The sequence below is a fragment of the Epinephelus lanceolatus genome, chromosome 4 (genome assembly GCF_041903045.1).
Source record: "Epinephelus lanceolatus isolate andai-2023 chromosome 4, ASM4190304v1, whole genome shotgun sequence".
Lineage (NCBI taxonomy): Eukaryota > Metazoa > Chordata > Actinopteri > Perciformes > Serranidae > Epinephelus > Epinephelus lanceolatus.
In genome coordinates, this window is record NC_135737.1 from 13,411,910 (window position 1) to 13,428,189 (window position 16,280).

The 16,280-nt window shown below is 41.6% G+C and overlaps 1 protein-coding gene across 2 annotated transcripts in view; it reads right to left on the minus strand.

Moving 5' to 3' along the window:
- Window positions 1-16,280, minus strand: part of slc8a2b (solute carrier family 8 member 2b) — a 289,543-nt gene that overhangs the window by 9,566 nt on the left and 263,697 nt on the right. For both annotated transcript variants that reach the window (XM_078166917.1, XM_078166916.1), the window contains exons 12-14: window positions 12,378-12,481; window positions 10,404-10,421; window positions 586-710 (exon numbers count right to left, since the gene is read on the minus strand). In XM_078166917.1, coding sequence (XP_078023043.1) covers window positions 586-710; window positions 10,404-10,421; window positions 12,378-12,481 — 247 coding nt within the window. The remainder of the gene's footprint in view (window positions 1-585; window positions 711-10,403; window positions 10,422-12,377; window positions 12,482-16,280) is intronic.

Below are 16,280 nucleotides of genomic sequence, written 5' to 3' on the forward strand. Positions count from 1 at the left end.
AACACTTTTGTTGTTATATCCATCCTTGAAGGGGAATCAACGGTGACGAGAGCTCCAGTATGTGTTTTGAAAAAGGTAACCTTGGCCTGTACGCTTAACTACCTTTGTGATGAGGGGTGGCTGTGGAAGACAGCTAACTGTGTGGTCGTTTTTGCATTTTAGGATGGACTGAGATATTTTGTAAAATGAGGGTGGTGTCGAACGATTTATTCATTTTTTAACAGATGGGGAAAATGTCTGTGTACAGGGCTTTAAAGGTGAATTTTTCATTTGAGATAAACATGATATAAATTTTGGAGGTATTTATTTTCTTTCAATATATGTTTTTACTTTTGGACTTACAAGAGTTATTGGAATTGTTTGGATCATGCAGCCACAATTACAGCTGGGATTGGCTACCATCTATAAGTTATCCTTACATTTATCTTAAGGACAGTAAAATAACTGAAACAAAAATAATAATAATTAAAAAAAGCAAAACCCATTTCTGGAATAAATTGCCTTTTTTACAGCAAAAAAACACAAAGAGGGTCCTGTTCCTTCAATGGAAAACATGTAAGGAAAATAAATAAAAGAATGCTGCACCTTGAACTCATACGACTCCTCGATGACGACCTCCAGGCGGCTGTGCTCTCCCAGGATGGGCTTCCCCATCTCAGCTATCCTGCGGGCCTCCTCCTCCTCAGCACTCATCTGCCCCTCTGCCCCCTCTGCAGGATGGAGAGGTGATGTGAAGGAAAAATAATAAGGACACCAACAGTTAGCATGGATTCAAAGTTGAGGTGCATGTCACAGACATCTACAGCTATCAATAATAGATCATGAGTCAGCTTTGCTTTAGAGCTGCACTGCATCAACACATGACTCTAAAATATGTATCTGAGTCTGAGTACGAGTGTGTGTTCTCACACAGCGTGGGAGAGGAAGAGGGGAGAGGGACATCAGGGGATGACAGATGGATGGTATCTGTGTGTGTGTGTGTGTGTGTGTGTGTGTGTGTGTAAGCAGAAAAACAGCAACACAGTGACAGAAAGATTAGAGGGATGGATCTACAGTACAGAGAGCAGGTGTGTAAACACTAACATTTGGTTGGTTGGCTGCTTAGCTGAAGTTCAGAGTCAAACAGAAAATATTCTATATATATATGTATCTATAAAAACAACATCAGCTCTAGATTTCCCATGAGCTCTTTTAAGGTGCCTACAGACTGTGCGAGATAGTTCCAATAAAATCTTGGTCTCAGTCTGTGGCAGGCTGCACAATACACATTTTAAGCATGTCAGAGAGTGTGATTAAAACCTTGTGAACTGTACTGCCACAATGCAAAGAAAAAAAGGAAACAAAAAACAAACAAACATACAAAAATAACAGATGTAATGTGCGAAGTAGAGCAGTAAAGTGTAACAATAAACAAGCTTTGGCCACAATGCTGGCATTTCTATTCAAGTGAGTTTGAGCATTACGCTAGCTCGCATGTGTATTCTGAATTTGTTTGCATTTCTCTTGTTGCCAAAGCTCTAAAACCTGTCAGTGGAAGTGTTTCACAGTGAGAGGAGTAGGACAACTGTTTGTGATTGACCGCCAAAGATATCACCACACTCGCCCAAAATCACACAGCTAAAAATGACCTTTTGGGTTTATGCTTCAAAGAAAAATGTCCACCACAATTTCCCCAGAGCCCAGGGTGACATCTTCATGTGACTTCAACCGACACTCACTAGGGATGTCCTCATTAAGTTTTTTTTTTGCCTCCTATTCCCATCCCAGTCATTTAATATTGAGTCCTGATCTGTTACTTATATTTTCCTGGCTAATACAGCGGCACAGTGCACACACATAAAGTACTTTAAAGTTCTTAAAATCAATCCAGTGAGTGTGCTTGACAAGTGAAAAGCTCTGCAATGCTTCAAGAAGAAAGCTGCCTGCAAGCTGCTCCTTAATGTTTTATTTTCTTTTTTATATGAAATAATTTTCCTGAGTTACCTGTAAGAACTGTATTCCATTAAGTGTTTGTTTGTCTGGACATCTTATGTGCAGATTACATTAATAAATTACTCTAATTGGTCGTTTGCTTGTGGGGTTGTTGTTGTTGCACTTGCAGTGGCGTCGTGAGGGTCTGCAGTGAAACACCATGCACCACAGATGACAAACAAGAGTGCACATAAGTTAACATAATAAAAATAATAACATAAATACACAGTCTCATACTGCACTCATTGACTGTTGTCATTTATGATGTGTGTGTGCTCTGTGTGTGCTCTTACACACACACACACACACACACACACTCACACGCAGAGTGGAGAGACAGACAGCCAGCTGATAGTTGGACAACTGATGACAGCGGGTCTTCTGCTGTCTGCAAACAACAACAGCAAAACTTGCGGTGCTAGAAATGAGGTCTCTTCAGGAGGTTTGACTGATACACAGATAGATGAAGTGAAGCTCCTAACTCTTTTCACAAAGCTTAACCGTGTGTCCTGGGCCTCCATGCAGTATTTAAGACAGAGATAGAGAGCTACCACTTCGCAAGAAGAGGGGATTAATGCTGACATGAGGCCCTTTTTGTGTTACTAACTCCACTGCAATGCAAGTGGCAACAGCAGAGCTCAAGAAATGTGTAAGAAATTGAGCCAATCAGGGATTCTAAAGTCTCTTCTCTTTACCAAAGAGAGGCTGTAACAGTCTGGTGGTCCACAAAGAGCTTTAAGAACACTTCCTCAAGTGGCATTTTCTCATTCTTCCTTTCTGATCAGGAGTGAGAGAGTATGGAGACAGTGTGTGTGTGTGTGTGTGTGTGCATGTAGAACAGGCAGAGATTATTGCCCTCCCCTCTCTCTTCAAAGGCTGCCCGTGTTTAATTATGAAAAGACTGCAGGAGTAAAGGAGTAAAGCAGCATATGGCAACCGTCCCTGCAGTATTCATTGAAACTATTTCAAGCTGTCATGAACACACACACAATCAGACACGCACTAATACAGCACGTGCACTCAAACATGGCTTCACTTCATTTTGAGGTGCTTCCTCTTAGCAACATCATTTTTCAGCCTTCACCAGAGGACGGGCCGACAGGAGGTCGAACAAGAAATCACCTCCAGGACAACGATGCCGCAGGGCCTCCCGCTCTCAGAGCACATTTCATTGATCCCTCGGCATGTGAATTCAGCTCTGGCTGCCTCTTATTGTCTGTCATTTGAGGTTAACGCTGTTCTGTTGTGCTTTCTGAGTGGCAGCAAGAGGTATTTTGAATTTTGAAAAGTTTCAAAGACTTCATCAGACCAAAAACACACTGTCAGTGACTTGTGCACACTGGGGAGATTAATAAATAAATCTTCTTTATTGGGCACTAAAAAGCGTTTTGGCTGCAGGTTTGCTTTATTATTGGCAAATCTCGTCTCCTTTGGATTCAGCCCTCAGCCGCTGCTGTTCGGAGAAAATTGCTTTTCTTTGGTATATTTTGATTTGTCACGAGCTCAGAGGACTCCCTGCTCAAAACTAATCTGCACTCAAATCATCGGGTTGTCAATTAGCAGGGAGGAGGCGCTCTTCTCCTTTGCAGGATGAGTTGATTTAGATTCAGCTGCACTATTCCAAAAATCAATAAACACATCCCAGTATCGTTCTGTCTTCTGCTCTCTCCGTTTTGTATTGAATCCAAGAACAATTTCCATATAAGCAAAGTTTTAAAGTTGTCCTATTTACTCTCTCGCCTCCAAAATAGTGAAAAAGAAATATAATATTAAAGTATAGTATGATATACGTATATAATGAAGTAAACCCACGGCAGGCGTATAAGCTACCCCATTTGGCTGTCTATGCAAGGCCATAAACACAGTGATCTATCTGCATCAGTACCCACACCGAGCCCAGTATGTGGAGCGCCGACTCATTTGTAAGCATTTATTTCCAAAATGTTCCATTGTGCCGTGCAGAGATTCACAGAGGCCAGTTCTGCTGTGATCCAAATGTAAACAAACAAATACCCATCGCTACCCCAAGCAGGGCTAAGAGAGACGCCAGGGGTCCGTTTCACAAAGCAGGTTTAGTGAAAACTCAGAGTCTGTTAACCCTGAAATGAGGGAAACTCTGAGTTTTCTGTTTCAAAAAGGGAGGTAACTCAAACCAGAGAAAGAGGGGTAACTGTAGCCTGTTTCAGAGAGAGAGGTAACTTAAGCTCTCGGTCAGTTACCGTAGTAACAGACTCTGTGAACCTAACCTGGTCGGGACCAGGTTTTTCTCAATGAACCTCGAGTTTCTCTCTGTCTCCGCCCTCTTTCAGAGCCACACACTCCATTTGATTTCCTCATTCATTCAGTCAGCAGGCGAGTTTTGGCGTAGCCTAGTTCTGCCGTCTGTCATTAAAAAAATCATTTAAAAAATCAGAGTCAGTATTAGAAGTCCATTAGGCACAGTAGGTGGCGACTTTTTTCACTAACATGGCATGTCCTTTTGATAACGATCCCGTGGATGAAGACTGCGCAGAGAATTAAATATTCGTCAGGAGATGGTTATCAGACCGCGCATAGATGTTTTAGCATTTCCACACAATTATCTTTTTGAGCGGTACTGTTTCAAGTCACAGTCCATCATCTACATACACAACCTAATCCGTCCTTACATTTGCAACATTACCAATCGTAGTCATGCTCTCACATCCCAGCAGATATTGTGTGTTGCGCTCATAGACTGTATAAAAATGCGCTGTGTTTCTTTGCAAATGGAAGTTTTTTGTACAATGTCGGAGATGCTGAGCACTTGAGTAAGGCAACTTTATGCGGGGCGGTCAGAAAAGTGTGCTCGTTTTATGGCCATCTGCCTTCTTTCTGTTGGCTGAGTAGAAGTCTGTGTTAGTTTAAATAGGCTTAATTATTTAACAGAACATGATATAGATGAGAAGACATTTATGTGTGTGAAAACAGCATTATGTTGGGGATACAACAACTGCACAGTCAAACAGCCACTTAATATTTACTTTACAATGTAAAACATGATCAAAATGAGGTACCCCCATGAGATTATGCTGAGCCTTACTTGTTTGAACAATGTTTTTATATTTCATCCTAAACTGCTGCCAAGTGCGCTTCTCCCCCGCGGGATTGCACTTAAATGAAATAAATTAATAGGCTACCATTCAAGCAGTTTCCCCCTGTAATATTATTGTGATTGCAAAGGACTACATTTAAACTTATGCATTCTCCCACGCCGTCTCCCTCTCTTTTGCAGCTGCAGCGGTGTTGCACTTCTTTTTGAAAACGTGTGCAAACTCGCCGTATGAGCGCATTAAGATTTCTAATTCTAGTGGGGTGAAAAACGCAGCCCTCCCCGTTGCCATGGTGACTCGTCGAATCGGGGCTCCATTGATGCTGGCTTTTTATAGTTGTGGTGCACGCGCTTAACTCCAGGTGAAACTACTCCGAGTTGATTAAACTGATTCAAATCAGCTGTTCTGGAACCGGAAACTCAGAGTTTCCTATCTCAGAGTAGATCAACTCAGAGTTCAGGATTTGACTCAGAGTTTGTTGAACCTGTTTTGTGAAACGGACCCCAGGAAAGTGAGCCAGGCCATTACAATGTGGTACAGAGTAAACAATGTCCCAGCTGAGCGGAAAAACCTGAGTGACTGCAGGAAAAACAACTGCAGCTGAGAGAAACTGTGGCATCTGTTCCAAAGCACTGCAGAGTGAAATAAATTACTTTGTCAGATTCTAACTTTGCTACATGTGAAAAAAAAAGAAGTAATATGGAAACATTGTTTTTGACAATAATGATATTCATATGTACATTGAATAAGACTTATTTTTTAAGAAATTTCAAAAGAATGGAACTTTTATCTTTCATCATATTACTTCTTTAATTCCACTACTGCTCTCTGAGTATGTCATTACCCCTCTGAGGTACACGTCAGCTCCTGCAGACTCCCGCCACACTTCTTTTCAGTGAAGTCATCGAGTTCCCAGAATTCAGCTATTAAATAAGTGGTTCATTGTTATTACTCAGAGGGTGGCACGGTGGTACAGTGGTTATATATTAGCATTGCCCCTCTGTGTGGAGCTTGCATGTTCTCCTTGTGTCAGCTTGGGTTTTCTGTGGGTACTCCGGCTTCCTCCCACAGTCCAAAGATGTGCAGGCTAGGCTTATTGGTGACTCTAAATGTGAGTGTCTCTATGTGTAAGCTCTGTGAGAGTCTGGCGGCCTGTCCAGGGTGTACCCTGCCTCTCTCCTAATGTCAGCTGGGATAGGCACCAGCCCCCCCACAACCCCCATCAGGATAAGCAGTTACAGAAAATTAATAAATGATAAATGAATAACTGTTATTACTCAGGCTGCACTGTTCGTATGTATGCCCATGAGAATTGTTCACCAGAATTTGTGTATAATCAGGAGGGCCGTGATCATGTGACCAATGTGCTGATGAGGGCCAAGAAAGATGTGGTATGAAGAGTGAAAGTTTGCATAAAGAGGCAGGTTAAAGAGTTGGATGGGCCAAACAAACACAGGACTTTCCCCCAGGAGATAGGTGTTTGTCTCCTGTGTGAAACCAAGTGAACTTTGAGGTACAAGGTCTAAGGTCTAAGGTACATCATCACCGTGTTTCTTTCCTAAAACTAACCTACCTAACTTTACTCTCCAAAACCTAACCTATGTACCCTAACATTAATTCAGTCAGGAAAACTTTAATCAAAGAAAACTTTATTTTCATTTAAAGTATTATATTTGGCAGTGCCTCGGTTCTGGGGCCTCTCTGCCTTTCCTCGGGCCTATGCAGAAAGCCTCTCTAGGAAGGAATCATGTGATTTATCAGCTGACTCCCTTTTATCAATCAGTTGATTGGCTGTTTGAAATCAGCTGATGTAGCTGGGATGTGAGCTGAGCTTGACATTGTGTCCTGCCTGAACCAACGCTATGCTCAATGTATGTAATGTAACTTTACTTGCCTAAACCTATGCAACTTTACGCTATGTATGTAACCTTACTGTTAACCCTATGGGCCCTAGGCGTTTTTGGGGTATTTTTACTGCCTTTACTTTTAAGCTCATATCACAGTCATTATAAAGGCTACATACACATGCTATATCTTGTTTTTTTTTTCAGGACAATCTGGGCTAACCAGATTTGCCATCATTTCATGTCCTTCTATGTGCCTGTATTTTATATTGATTGTTATATCAATGAAAAAAACAAATCCGTGTGACTAAATTCTTACATTTTTACATGTATCTCACCATAGCAAGTTGGAAGAAGACATATTCTGCCATATATGAAGAGGGGAGACTCTCTGGAATCTGGCAATATCAGAACCATGATGCTGGGACATTCTGTCACTTCACAGTTGTCCAAAACATGTGGTTTGTGCCAGGCGGACATGATTGCCAGTATTTTTTCATTATTGCAAGAAATTCCATTGACTCAAAAAACTGTGTTTTATCGGAAAGAAACATGCAATATTTACATCTAAGATCATAGAAAAATAATCAACCAAGTGCAATGATCTCCTCCAAGATAATATTTGCCACTTTGTTTGCAGTAAACAAGTTTGTTGTTGTTTTTCAGTTTCAGTTATATACTAGGGGAACATTGTGGGCATTGGTGGGGGGGCACATGTCCCCCTCAATGTATATGGTGACTACGGCCTTGTCATGCATGCATAATTAGGCTGCAGTTGTCTGGGTGCGCAAAGGTGAAGTGGCTGGTCTTGTCATACAAAGTTTGATGGAGTGTCAACTGGACAATATGGAGATATTTGCATCTTGAAAGCCGGACTACAAATGTGGATAGACAGGGAGAAACACACGCAAGCCTAAGACGTGGTAAGATACGGTATTCCTCACTATATGAAGTGACTGATAACAAGATCTGTATAATGGGTTGTAAAGAAATTCGTCAGGTTTTTATTTTGTAGACAATCAATCTGTATTTATAGCATGATGGGATGACAGTACAATGATGTGTGTAGTATCCCTGGAAAGCTCTGCTCCTGCGCTTTCATGTGATATGCATTATGGCATATGGCATTTCTGTGCGAGCCTGCATTCGCGAGTAATCCGTCCAAGAGTGATGTGTGTGCAAAGCTGTATGAAAGCTCTGTTATACATCATTTTAATGTAACTTTATCATTTTTTTTTCGCTGTGAAAATATTGGAGTACCGACAAGTGCTTGGCCTTCTCGGAAAGCTACAGTTCCGCTGTTTCACATGATATGCGTGGCTTCTTGCTATGACGCAAGGTCGCAGAGAAAATCCACAGAGAAGAACGGGTGTGAATTTGGATGCACTATGCGTCGTTCGGGCCCATAGGGTTAAGTAGATAACATGACGATGCCCAACCATGTTTCTTTTCCTAACCCTAATCTACATAACTTAACATTTTGTACGTAACTTTACTTGCTTCATTCCTTCATAACATTTCATTAAGTATCTAACATTACATGAAGTATGTAACGTGGTAACACCATTGATACTGATAAGAATCGTGTCCCAAACTATGAAAGTAACACTCAGATTGAGAAAAATAGTGAGTAAACTCAGCGAGCCTCCCTGAATGATTACTGGCCAGAAACTGATGAACCCACAAAACAGTGGCACAAACAGCACGACATTGGTAGCGGCCCTGGGGCAGTGGTGAGGGTGAATGAGTGGAGTCAGCTGTCAGTCAGTGTTGGAGCAGAGAGTGGGAGGGCGTCCCCGCTTGGTACAGTAAATGAGTATGTGTGTAGGAAGTGTGTATGTTACGCTAGAAGAGTCAGAGGACGGAGTCTTTTATGTGCTACCCTCTGGGGTGTTACCGGAGTTTTTGGAGTGCTCAAATAAACGGGCCTTTTTCCCGAACGCAAGAACAGGATGTCGCGCAACACCCCGTACAGCTTTCATAGGCTGCCTTTGTTGGACGGCGAGATGCTGAAGTTGTGGCTAGTTGTGCTACAAATGGATGCTAACACTCCTCTCCAGACACTGCGCCTTGCAGACCATCGGGTCTGCAGTGCTCACTTCTCCCAAGATGACTACTGCCAGCCGAAGAAGAGAAGACATCCAATCCCGAAACACCTCCTCCTCAAGAAAACGGCTGTCCCACGGGTAGAGAGAGCTACAGACACAGTGGAGCAAAGCTCGTGACATCACACAGCCCAGAGGTAAGGGAAAGGCTAGTATGCTATTTACAGAGATAGCACTGGTGATCTGAACCGGTCAGTGGCGAAAAAACACACACTTCACACACACATACTCACTTACAGTACCAAGCGGGGACACCTTCCGCCTTTCTGCTCCAACACTGACTGACAGCTGACTCCACTCATTCACAGTCACCACTGCCACAGGGCTGCTACAATATGCTATCTACAGAGATAACACTGGCGATAAGCACTTTTATACGGGACACATTTGCCCCCATTACCGTTTTAGCTCGTTTCGCGGCTCAATACTGAACCAATTTTAGAACGAGTGGTACCCATGAATCATACGCACACATACACATGGGGAAATAGAGCCCAGGTTGAAAAATACCGAAGTTGTCCTTTAAATCAAATGATAATTGTCACAGTGATATTTTCATTTTCATTGAAAAACATATCAATAAGATTATGATATGATATTTGCAGGGAAACCAAACAAAGATGTTTTCTTAAGTTGGTAGAATATGATGTGTAAGCCAGACATTTCTGCAGCACGACAATATCTAATCTAAAATAGTATTTTGACACACATTTTGCCTCTAACAAATACTGCACCCCCTGTGATTTGAAAATTGCATTAGGCCATATTCTGACAAATTCAGACAAAACAAGACAATTGAACACACAATTAATGATAAATCAAGAAAATAATTTACAGGTTAATCAGTGAAAAAAATTATGTTTTGTTACAGCCATAGATTGTATTAAAAGATGGAGGACATGACAGCTCCCCAAAATTGAAGCGAAAAATTGAAGTGGGTGGGACATGTCCCAAACTAAAAACCCAAAGTACACATCATTTAAATTTTTCCCAAACATGGTTTCTGTCATTTAAGGTTGTTTTCATCACGCTGCTGTGTGTTTAATGTTCATTTTTCTGATAAGTTTGGTTTTAATTAGTTATCTGATGCTATAAAACAGTGATTTTACATCATGATTGACAACTGTGTGAGCAAATCAGTGGGGCTGAATTCAGTGACGCTGCTTGCGATTAATTGGATGGCTGTATGCATGGGAAACTTGATACCGCAGAGATCGATACTGCGCAGATTCTGGCTCCGAATGAGCAAGATGGCAGCAGCCGTATGAGGGATATTTTTTCTGTACAGTGGGGTTAAGTGTAGATGCGTTGTCTATGCTGCCTATGGTTGCAGCCCTACTTAAATTTCCTGACACATCAAATCAGCCTTGGACTTTGAGTATGAAGCAGAAGGAATAATCCAGTGGTCTTACCTTGGTTGAGCAGCAGAGCTGTAAAGAGGACAGAGGGGGTAGGGGAAAAAAGAGCAGTAAGTGATAGTACACATTCAGGCTGACAGCAACATCTAATAACACATCAAACTCTACTTCACACATTCAGATGAAAGTACAAACACAAACTCACAGAACCAACTTAGAGTGAGTTCCTGCATACATCACTTCACTGTAGTATTTACCATTAATAAAAATCCTCTCCTCTTATCCCTCCATCAGACAGCTGCGCGTGTTTTTGTAATCTCTAAATTAGTTACACACTGTGGCGACGGCTGTCTGACTTCTAAGAAAATCTTCAGAAATTCAAATAAACACTCGTGTCTGTCTGTCTCTCTCTAGCTCTCTGTGTTTTTCTCTCTTTTCACATTACAAAGAATAAAGGAGGCAGCTGAGTCCTTGTGTTGTTGCAGTGATAGGTAATGGATGAATGGATGGATCCCTGAATGTGTGTGAGTCTTTGTGTCTAAGAACTTTATTGATCCCTGTGGGAGAAGTGGGTCACTGAGACAGCTAAAAAAAACAAAACAAAACAGAACAAACGACAAAATGAAACGAACAGGCTGCAGCAAAACTCAGAATACACAAACTAAAGCAGCACAAAAGTTTGCAGTAGTTTCTTTGTTAGCAGTGTTTTTCCAAATATGAACAAATAAACAGTGAAAGATCACAACGTTCCACTAATTTAGTTAAAAAAAACCCTACTGTTTACATTTAACAGCATCATTCATATTGTTTATATTCTATATTTAATGTGAATTAATTGATTTTTAAATTGCTTTTCTTGGCTCAAGGAATGTTTTACAAAAATAAAACTTCCATGGATCAAATATTCACAATAGACTGACTTTGTTTACAGTTGGAGGTGTCCTGTCAACAGTTTTACAGGCGTCTCTTTTGTAAAGGTGGTCCATGGGGAAAATAGATTTTGTTTTTTGTTTTTTTGTTTTGTTTTGTTTTGTTTTTTTGCTGTAATACCACAAGTGGCCAGTGGGAAAAGGAAGTTGGAAGCAAGTCTGAGCTGCACTCCTGGGAGCATGGTAATCTGTGGGTGACAAACTGAGCCCTGTTTTTTTATCCTGTATTTGTTGACATTTTGGCAAATTGTCAGCATTGAAAGAATGCCAAATAAGTTATTGGCTAGCCTGTTCGTGTTGTTATCTACCCATGGATGTACAGACTAATATCCAAGGATTACTTTGATGCTGAAGAAAACTTTAAAATAAGAGTTTCTAAGACAAGTTATGGAGTTAAAAGGACAGTCTATTTTCTATGATTTTTAATAAGAATTATATATATTTTTTTGTGAATAACAAGTTTAATGATTTCCTCTAAAAGTGTTTATGTGTATCTTGTCTGTGTGTCTGTGTCCAGGTGAACAGATCAAAAGGATTTTTAGTCTTGCGTGACCAGCCTCCCTTACTTCGGGATGGGAGTCTGGGGACATTCGTCTTTTGTTTTGTAATAGAAATGGACGGGGATATCCAGACCACATGACGGCGTTGCCATAGGTACGGCACCTGCGTTACATGTAACAGAGATGCAATATAGCTGAATCAAATGAAATCATATCCATTTTAATCTCTTCTTGCGATGCACTGAACACTTCCTTTTCTGTTGTACTATGGACAACAATTCGGGGAACAGCATTTCAAGTGTAGGCGGGTGTAAGGCAAAGCTAATCAGCCATTGGTCGAGGAAGTATAGAAGTACACAGATTTGGATCCAGTCACATCACTGCCGCTGGGAGCCAGTGCTAGTTCTATTACAACTTTCCTATGGGAATGTCCACAGACGACAGTGTCCGCCAGCGTGCTGACATCATCGGCGTCTGTGTAAGAAACTAAAGGATTTTACTCCTCTTGATCCATTTGTCTTAAGTGTCTTTTGGTAAAACAAGACAATCGCATCAAATATGTTAAAGAAAAACAAAAACAAACAACAAAAAAAACCTACCTGAGATTCCTCTCTTAAGCCAGCGTGGCTCCTCCAACACAATGAAGAAGTTTTCATGTTTTTCATATTCTTCATCATCAATTATCCTCACCTGGAACGTCTGACTGCTCACACACACACACACACACACACACATACACACAAAACACACACACAGAAACAAAAGAATTAACAACAAACTTTGTAATATTTTGCATTTCTGTAAACAAACATACAATCTCACATATGTATGCAGGGGAGCATCCATACACACTCCCGTACACCCACCCACACACCCACGCACCTACACACACACACACACACCTCCCTCTTGTTGTCTGATCGGGACCAGCTGCTGTGTAAATCACAGCAGAAGGAAGCAGGATGCAGAGAGAGACAGTATCAATAATTCAGTCACAGGTGGATAAAAAGATAAAAGGCCAGGACACTGTAGTATCTCCAATAATCTAAAATAGTCTTGAGATACTGCAGTACCAGATGCATTAACAATGTGTACGCACAAACACCATGCATACGCCTTTTTCCCCACACATAAACTGGTATTTATAAAGGAAGAATGTGTGCACCCCATGTATTCTTCAGTCCAGGCATACGCATGGTTTTAGCTGAGATAGCTGCGACTGATGATAAAGTGGATCTTGAATATAAGTTGAGAGAGGGTTAAAACTGTTTGTAGACTGTTTGCTAATTTCACTTATTGTGTTATTATCTTTGCAGGCTGCACAGCGCTCTGTGTAATTTCAGAAGTGTGAGAACCTCACTGAGTGACACAATGGGGGAGGGACACAAGTATCAATATGCCAATAGATGTTTCAAGGTGTTTCTACATCCAATTATGGCAAACAATGGGTGTGGAACGGCTCGTGCATGTTCGCCCAGCACCACAATGATCCAGATTTATAAAACAGAATAAGGCATATGCGTGGTTTTATAAATCTGACAAAAATAATAAATATGCACATTTCTGCTTTTGTGACTACACGCAGTTTTAGTTGTGAATCTATCCACAGGTTTATGCATCTGGCCCCGAGAACACAAGACTCTTTTATTTTTCTGTACCCATGTGTATGCAAAGTGTTTAGCTGGCTATTCATAAAAAAGGAGTGAAAGTATTAAAAGAAAAAGTGAGATATGATGAGGAACGACAGCTACATATTGGAGGAGAGAAAGTGAAGATGAAGCGATGATGACAAGACCTGTTAGTGTCTCTGAGGACCACCAGACTGAAATGAAAACCAGCTCACTGAGGACAGAGGAAAATCTACACTGACAATAGACACAGAGGGAGCAATAGATAGAGAAAGATAAAGAGAGATAGAGGAAAAGGAAAGGAGAGATGGAGGGAAGGAAAAGGGGAGGAGGAAGAGATTTAAGAGGGGAGGGAGAAAATGAAGCATACAGGAGAGGAAAGAAATGGGAGTAGACAAAACAGATTGAAGAGGTAAGCTACTGATAGAAAAAACAAAAGAGGAATGTATGAAGAAATATCTAGAAAGGAAAGGTGTGTACATAGGAGAAGGAGTAAGGGAAGATGGAAACAGAGAGAGAGAGAGGAGACCCACCAGAGCGAGGGGAAACTGATGGACAGTAAGTGCAAAATGAAAGGTGGAGAGACAGACAGATGTAGCCCGTGGCCAGTTGCCCTGACTGGAGAGCAATGTGGCGTGACAATGACAGAAATGAAGGAGGGAGATCATTAGATGAGGATGAGCAGACAGAAAGATAATAAAACAGCATGGCAGGAGAGTCACAGCCATGAGGACACTGCTGAAAGCTATAAACTGTGCTGACACGTCACTGGTCTCTCCAAAGTTCTGACATGAAAATTAATTCTATTTAATTAAATGTTTCAGAGCCACTGGACCAGACCGGCATCGCGTCATTAAGCACAAATCGCCAAGGCTGCGTTTGAGGGAAAGAATGGCGCCGTCACATCAGGAAAGAATCAGGAAAATGTTAATTAGGTGTTGTATAGCAGGTTACCAAGACTTTACACTGAGATCTGAGGCAAATCAGATATGTGAATATTCAATGTCAGTGTGGTAAATCACTAAATGATGCGGGTGACAAATTACCACAGCACAGCAGCATCAGACTGTTATGTCCAATCTCAATCTGAGCCTGTAGATCAAACTGTTGGATACTAACAGGCTGGTTATTTACTGACAACACTTAGCCCAACAATACCTGCTGATTCCATTAAATATGTAAAGATGTTCAGTTCAGATAAGCAACTGACGATCAGCCCTAATTTATTAAGGTACTGCAAACACTCAGGTTGAGGTAAGGTTGCAGCACAATTAAGCAATATCTCACAAGAGAGAGTGCTGCTGTACTAAGTATCAGCATGGCTGTGATTCAGTCCTAGGCTTGAGGCCCCCAGGCTGAGTGAAGAAGATATTCTCTCTGCAAAATAGGCACGTTACAGGACTGAATGATGAAGCCAAAGCAGAGGTGCCGAAAACTGCAGTTCTTTGAATGGCTACATGAGGCTGGATCCAGAAGCCAGTCAGTATGGTCACTTTTGGCTCCAAAAGTCCAAGACGGTTATGGCCAAAGTGCTGAATTCAAGGCTTCAAAATGGGAGTCCACAAACAAATGGGTGATGTCACAGAAGATTCATCCATTATTTACAGGCTATGGTCACAACCAGGCATGACTACAGAGTAGGTGTTTGCAAAGCTCTCGGAGGTACTACAGGATAGAAAATGGGTTGGAGAAAAGGAAAGCCCGGCATCCTGGTCAAGACAAATTCAGCATCTAAGCAAAGCAAGATGGATACGTACAGCAAGAAAACAAAAAACAAAACACAAGTGAAGCTTCTGGTTCCAGAAGTGGACTGGAGGTCGGAGACAGATGTGGTCTAACAGTTCCCAGCAGAGGTCCCTACTATCATTCTACATGACATGCTGTGGTCAGAAGGAGGGAGGTAAAAGTACTCTGGGCTAGCTGCAGAAGCATGAAGTGGAACTGCAGTCACAGCGATTTTTCCAGTGAAAGTTGGCTCCAGAGGCTTGTTAGTGCCTCATCAGTAATCAAGCAGCAAGGCCACAAGTGGCAGAGAAGGCAGACAGACGAAGCCTGTGGCTGTAAATGAGGTGAAAAAGATGACAACACTGTCTGTCCAACAGCAGAAATGTTCAGGTATTTGGTCGGATGCTTTGACAAATATTCAGACATGCTGACAGGGCCATCATTAACCACCGGACGAACAATCCGGTATAAATTCCCCCATTAGAGCAGAGCCGAGGTGGTGCTGAGACTGGGAGAAATATTATATAGAGTTCTTCATGGTCACAAAAACACACTTTAGATCCATCCACTCAGCCAGTATTCATCACCAGCCCTGTCTCACCTAATCCAGGTCTCTGTCAGTCAATGAACCTGCCAGTCTACATCAGCTTAGAGCTGCTGGAATCACACAAGCAACAGTCGATTTTGACACGTGCTGCGCAAACATAAAACCAGGCCTCTGAAACAAGGAAACGCACCTGTGTCAAAGCCATTAAACAGATGCCTTATAAGTGTGTGTGTGTGTGTGTTTACAGTCAGCTCTCTGCATTGTCATTGATGTATTGTATACAAACCAACTAACCAAGTATACAAGGCTGGGATAGAGATGCATGCCAAAAGGAAAAGCCCACATTTCTGTTCGGAAGGAGAAACACACCTACTTTTAAACAGACTTGAATACCAACAGGTTTTTGGATATGTGCAAATATTGCAACGGCAACTATTTCAAGAAGGTGGTTGACAGGATGAAAAAGAGACTGTTCAGGTTCAACAAATCCGCCACCGAAAAAAAAATTCTATTCTAATGCAAGGAAGCAAAATGGCACAGGCAGCTCCAGACATCCACCTTTCAATATTTTGATGTGACAGACAATGTTAGGGCATGGTAAT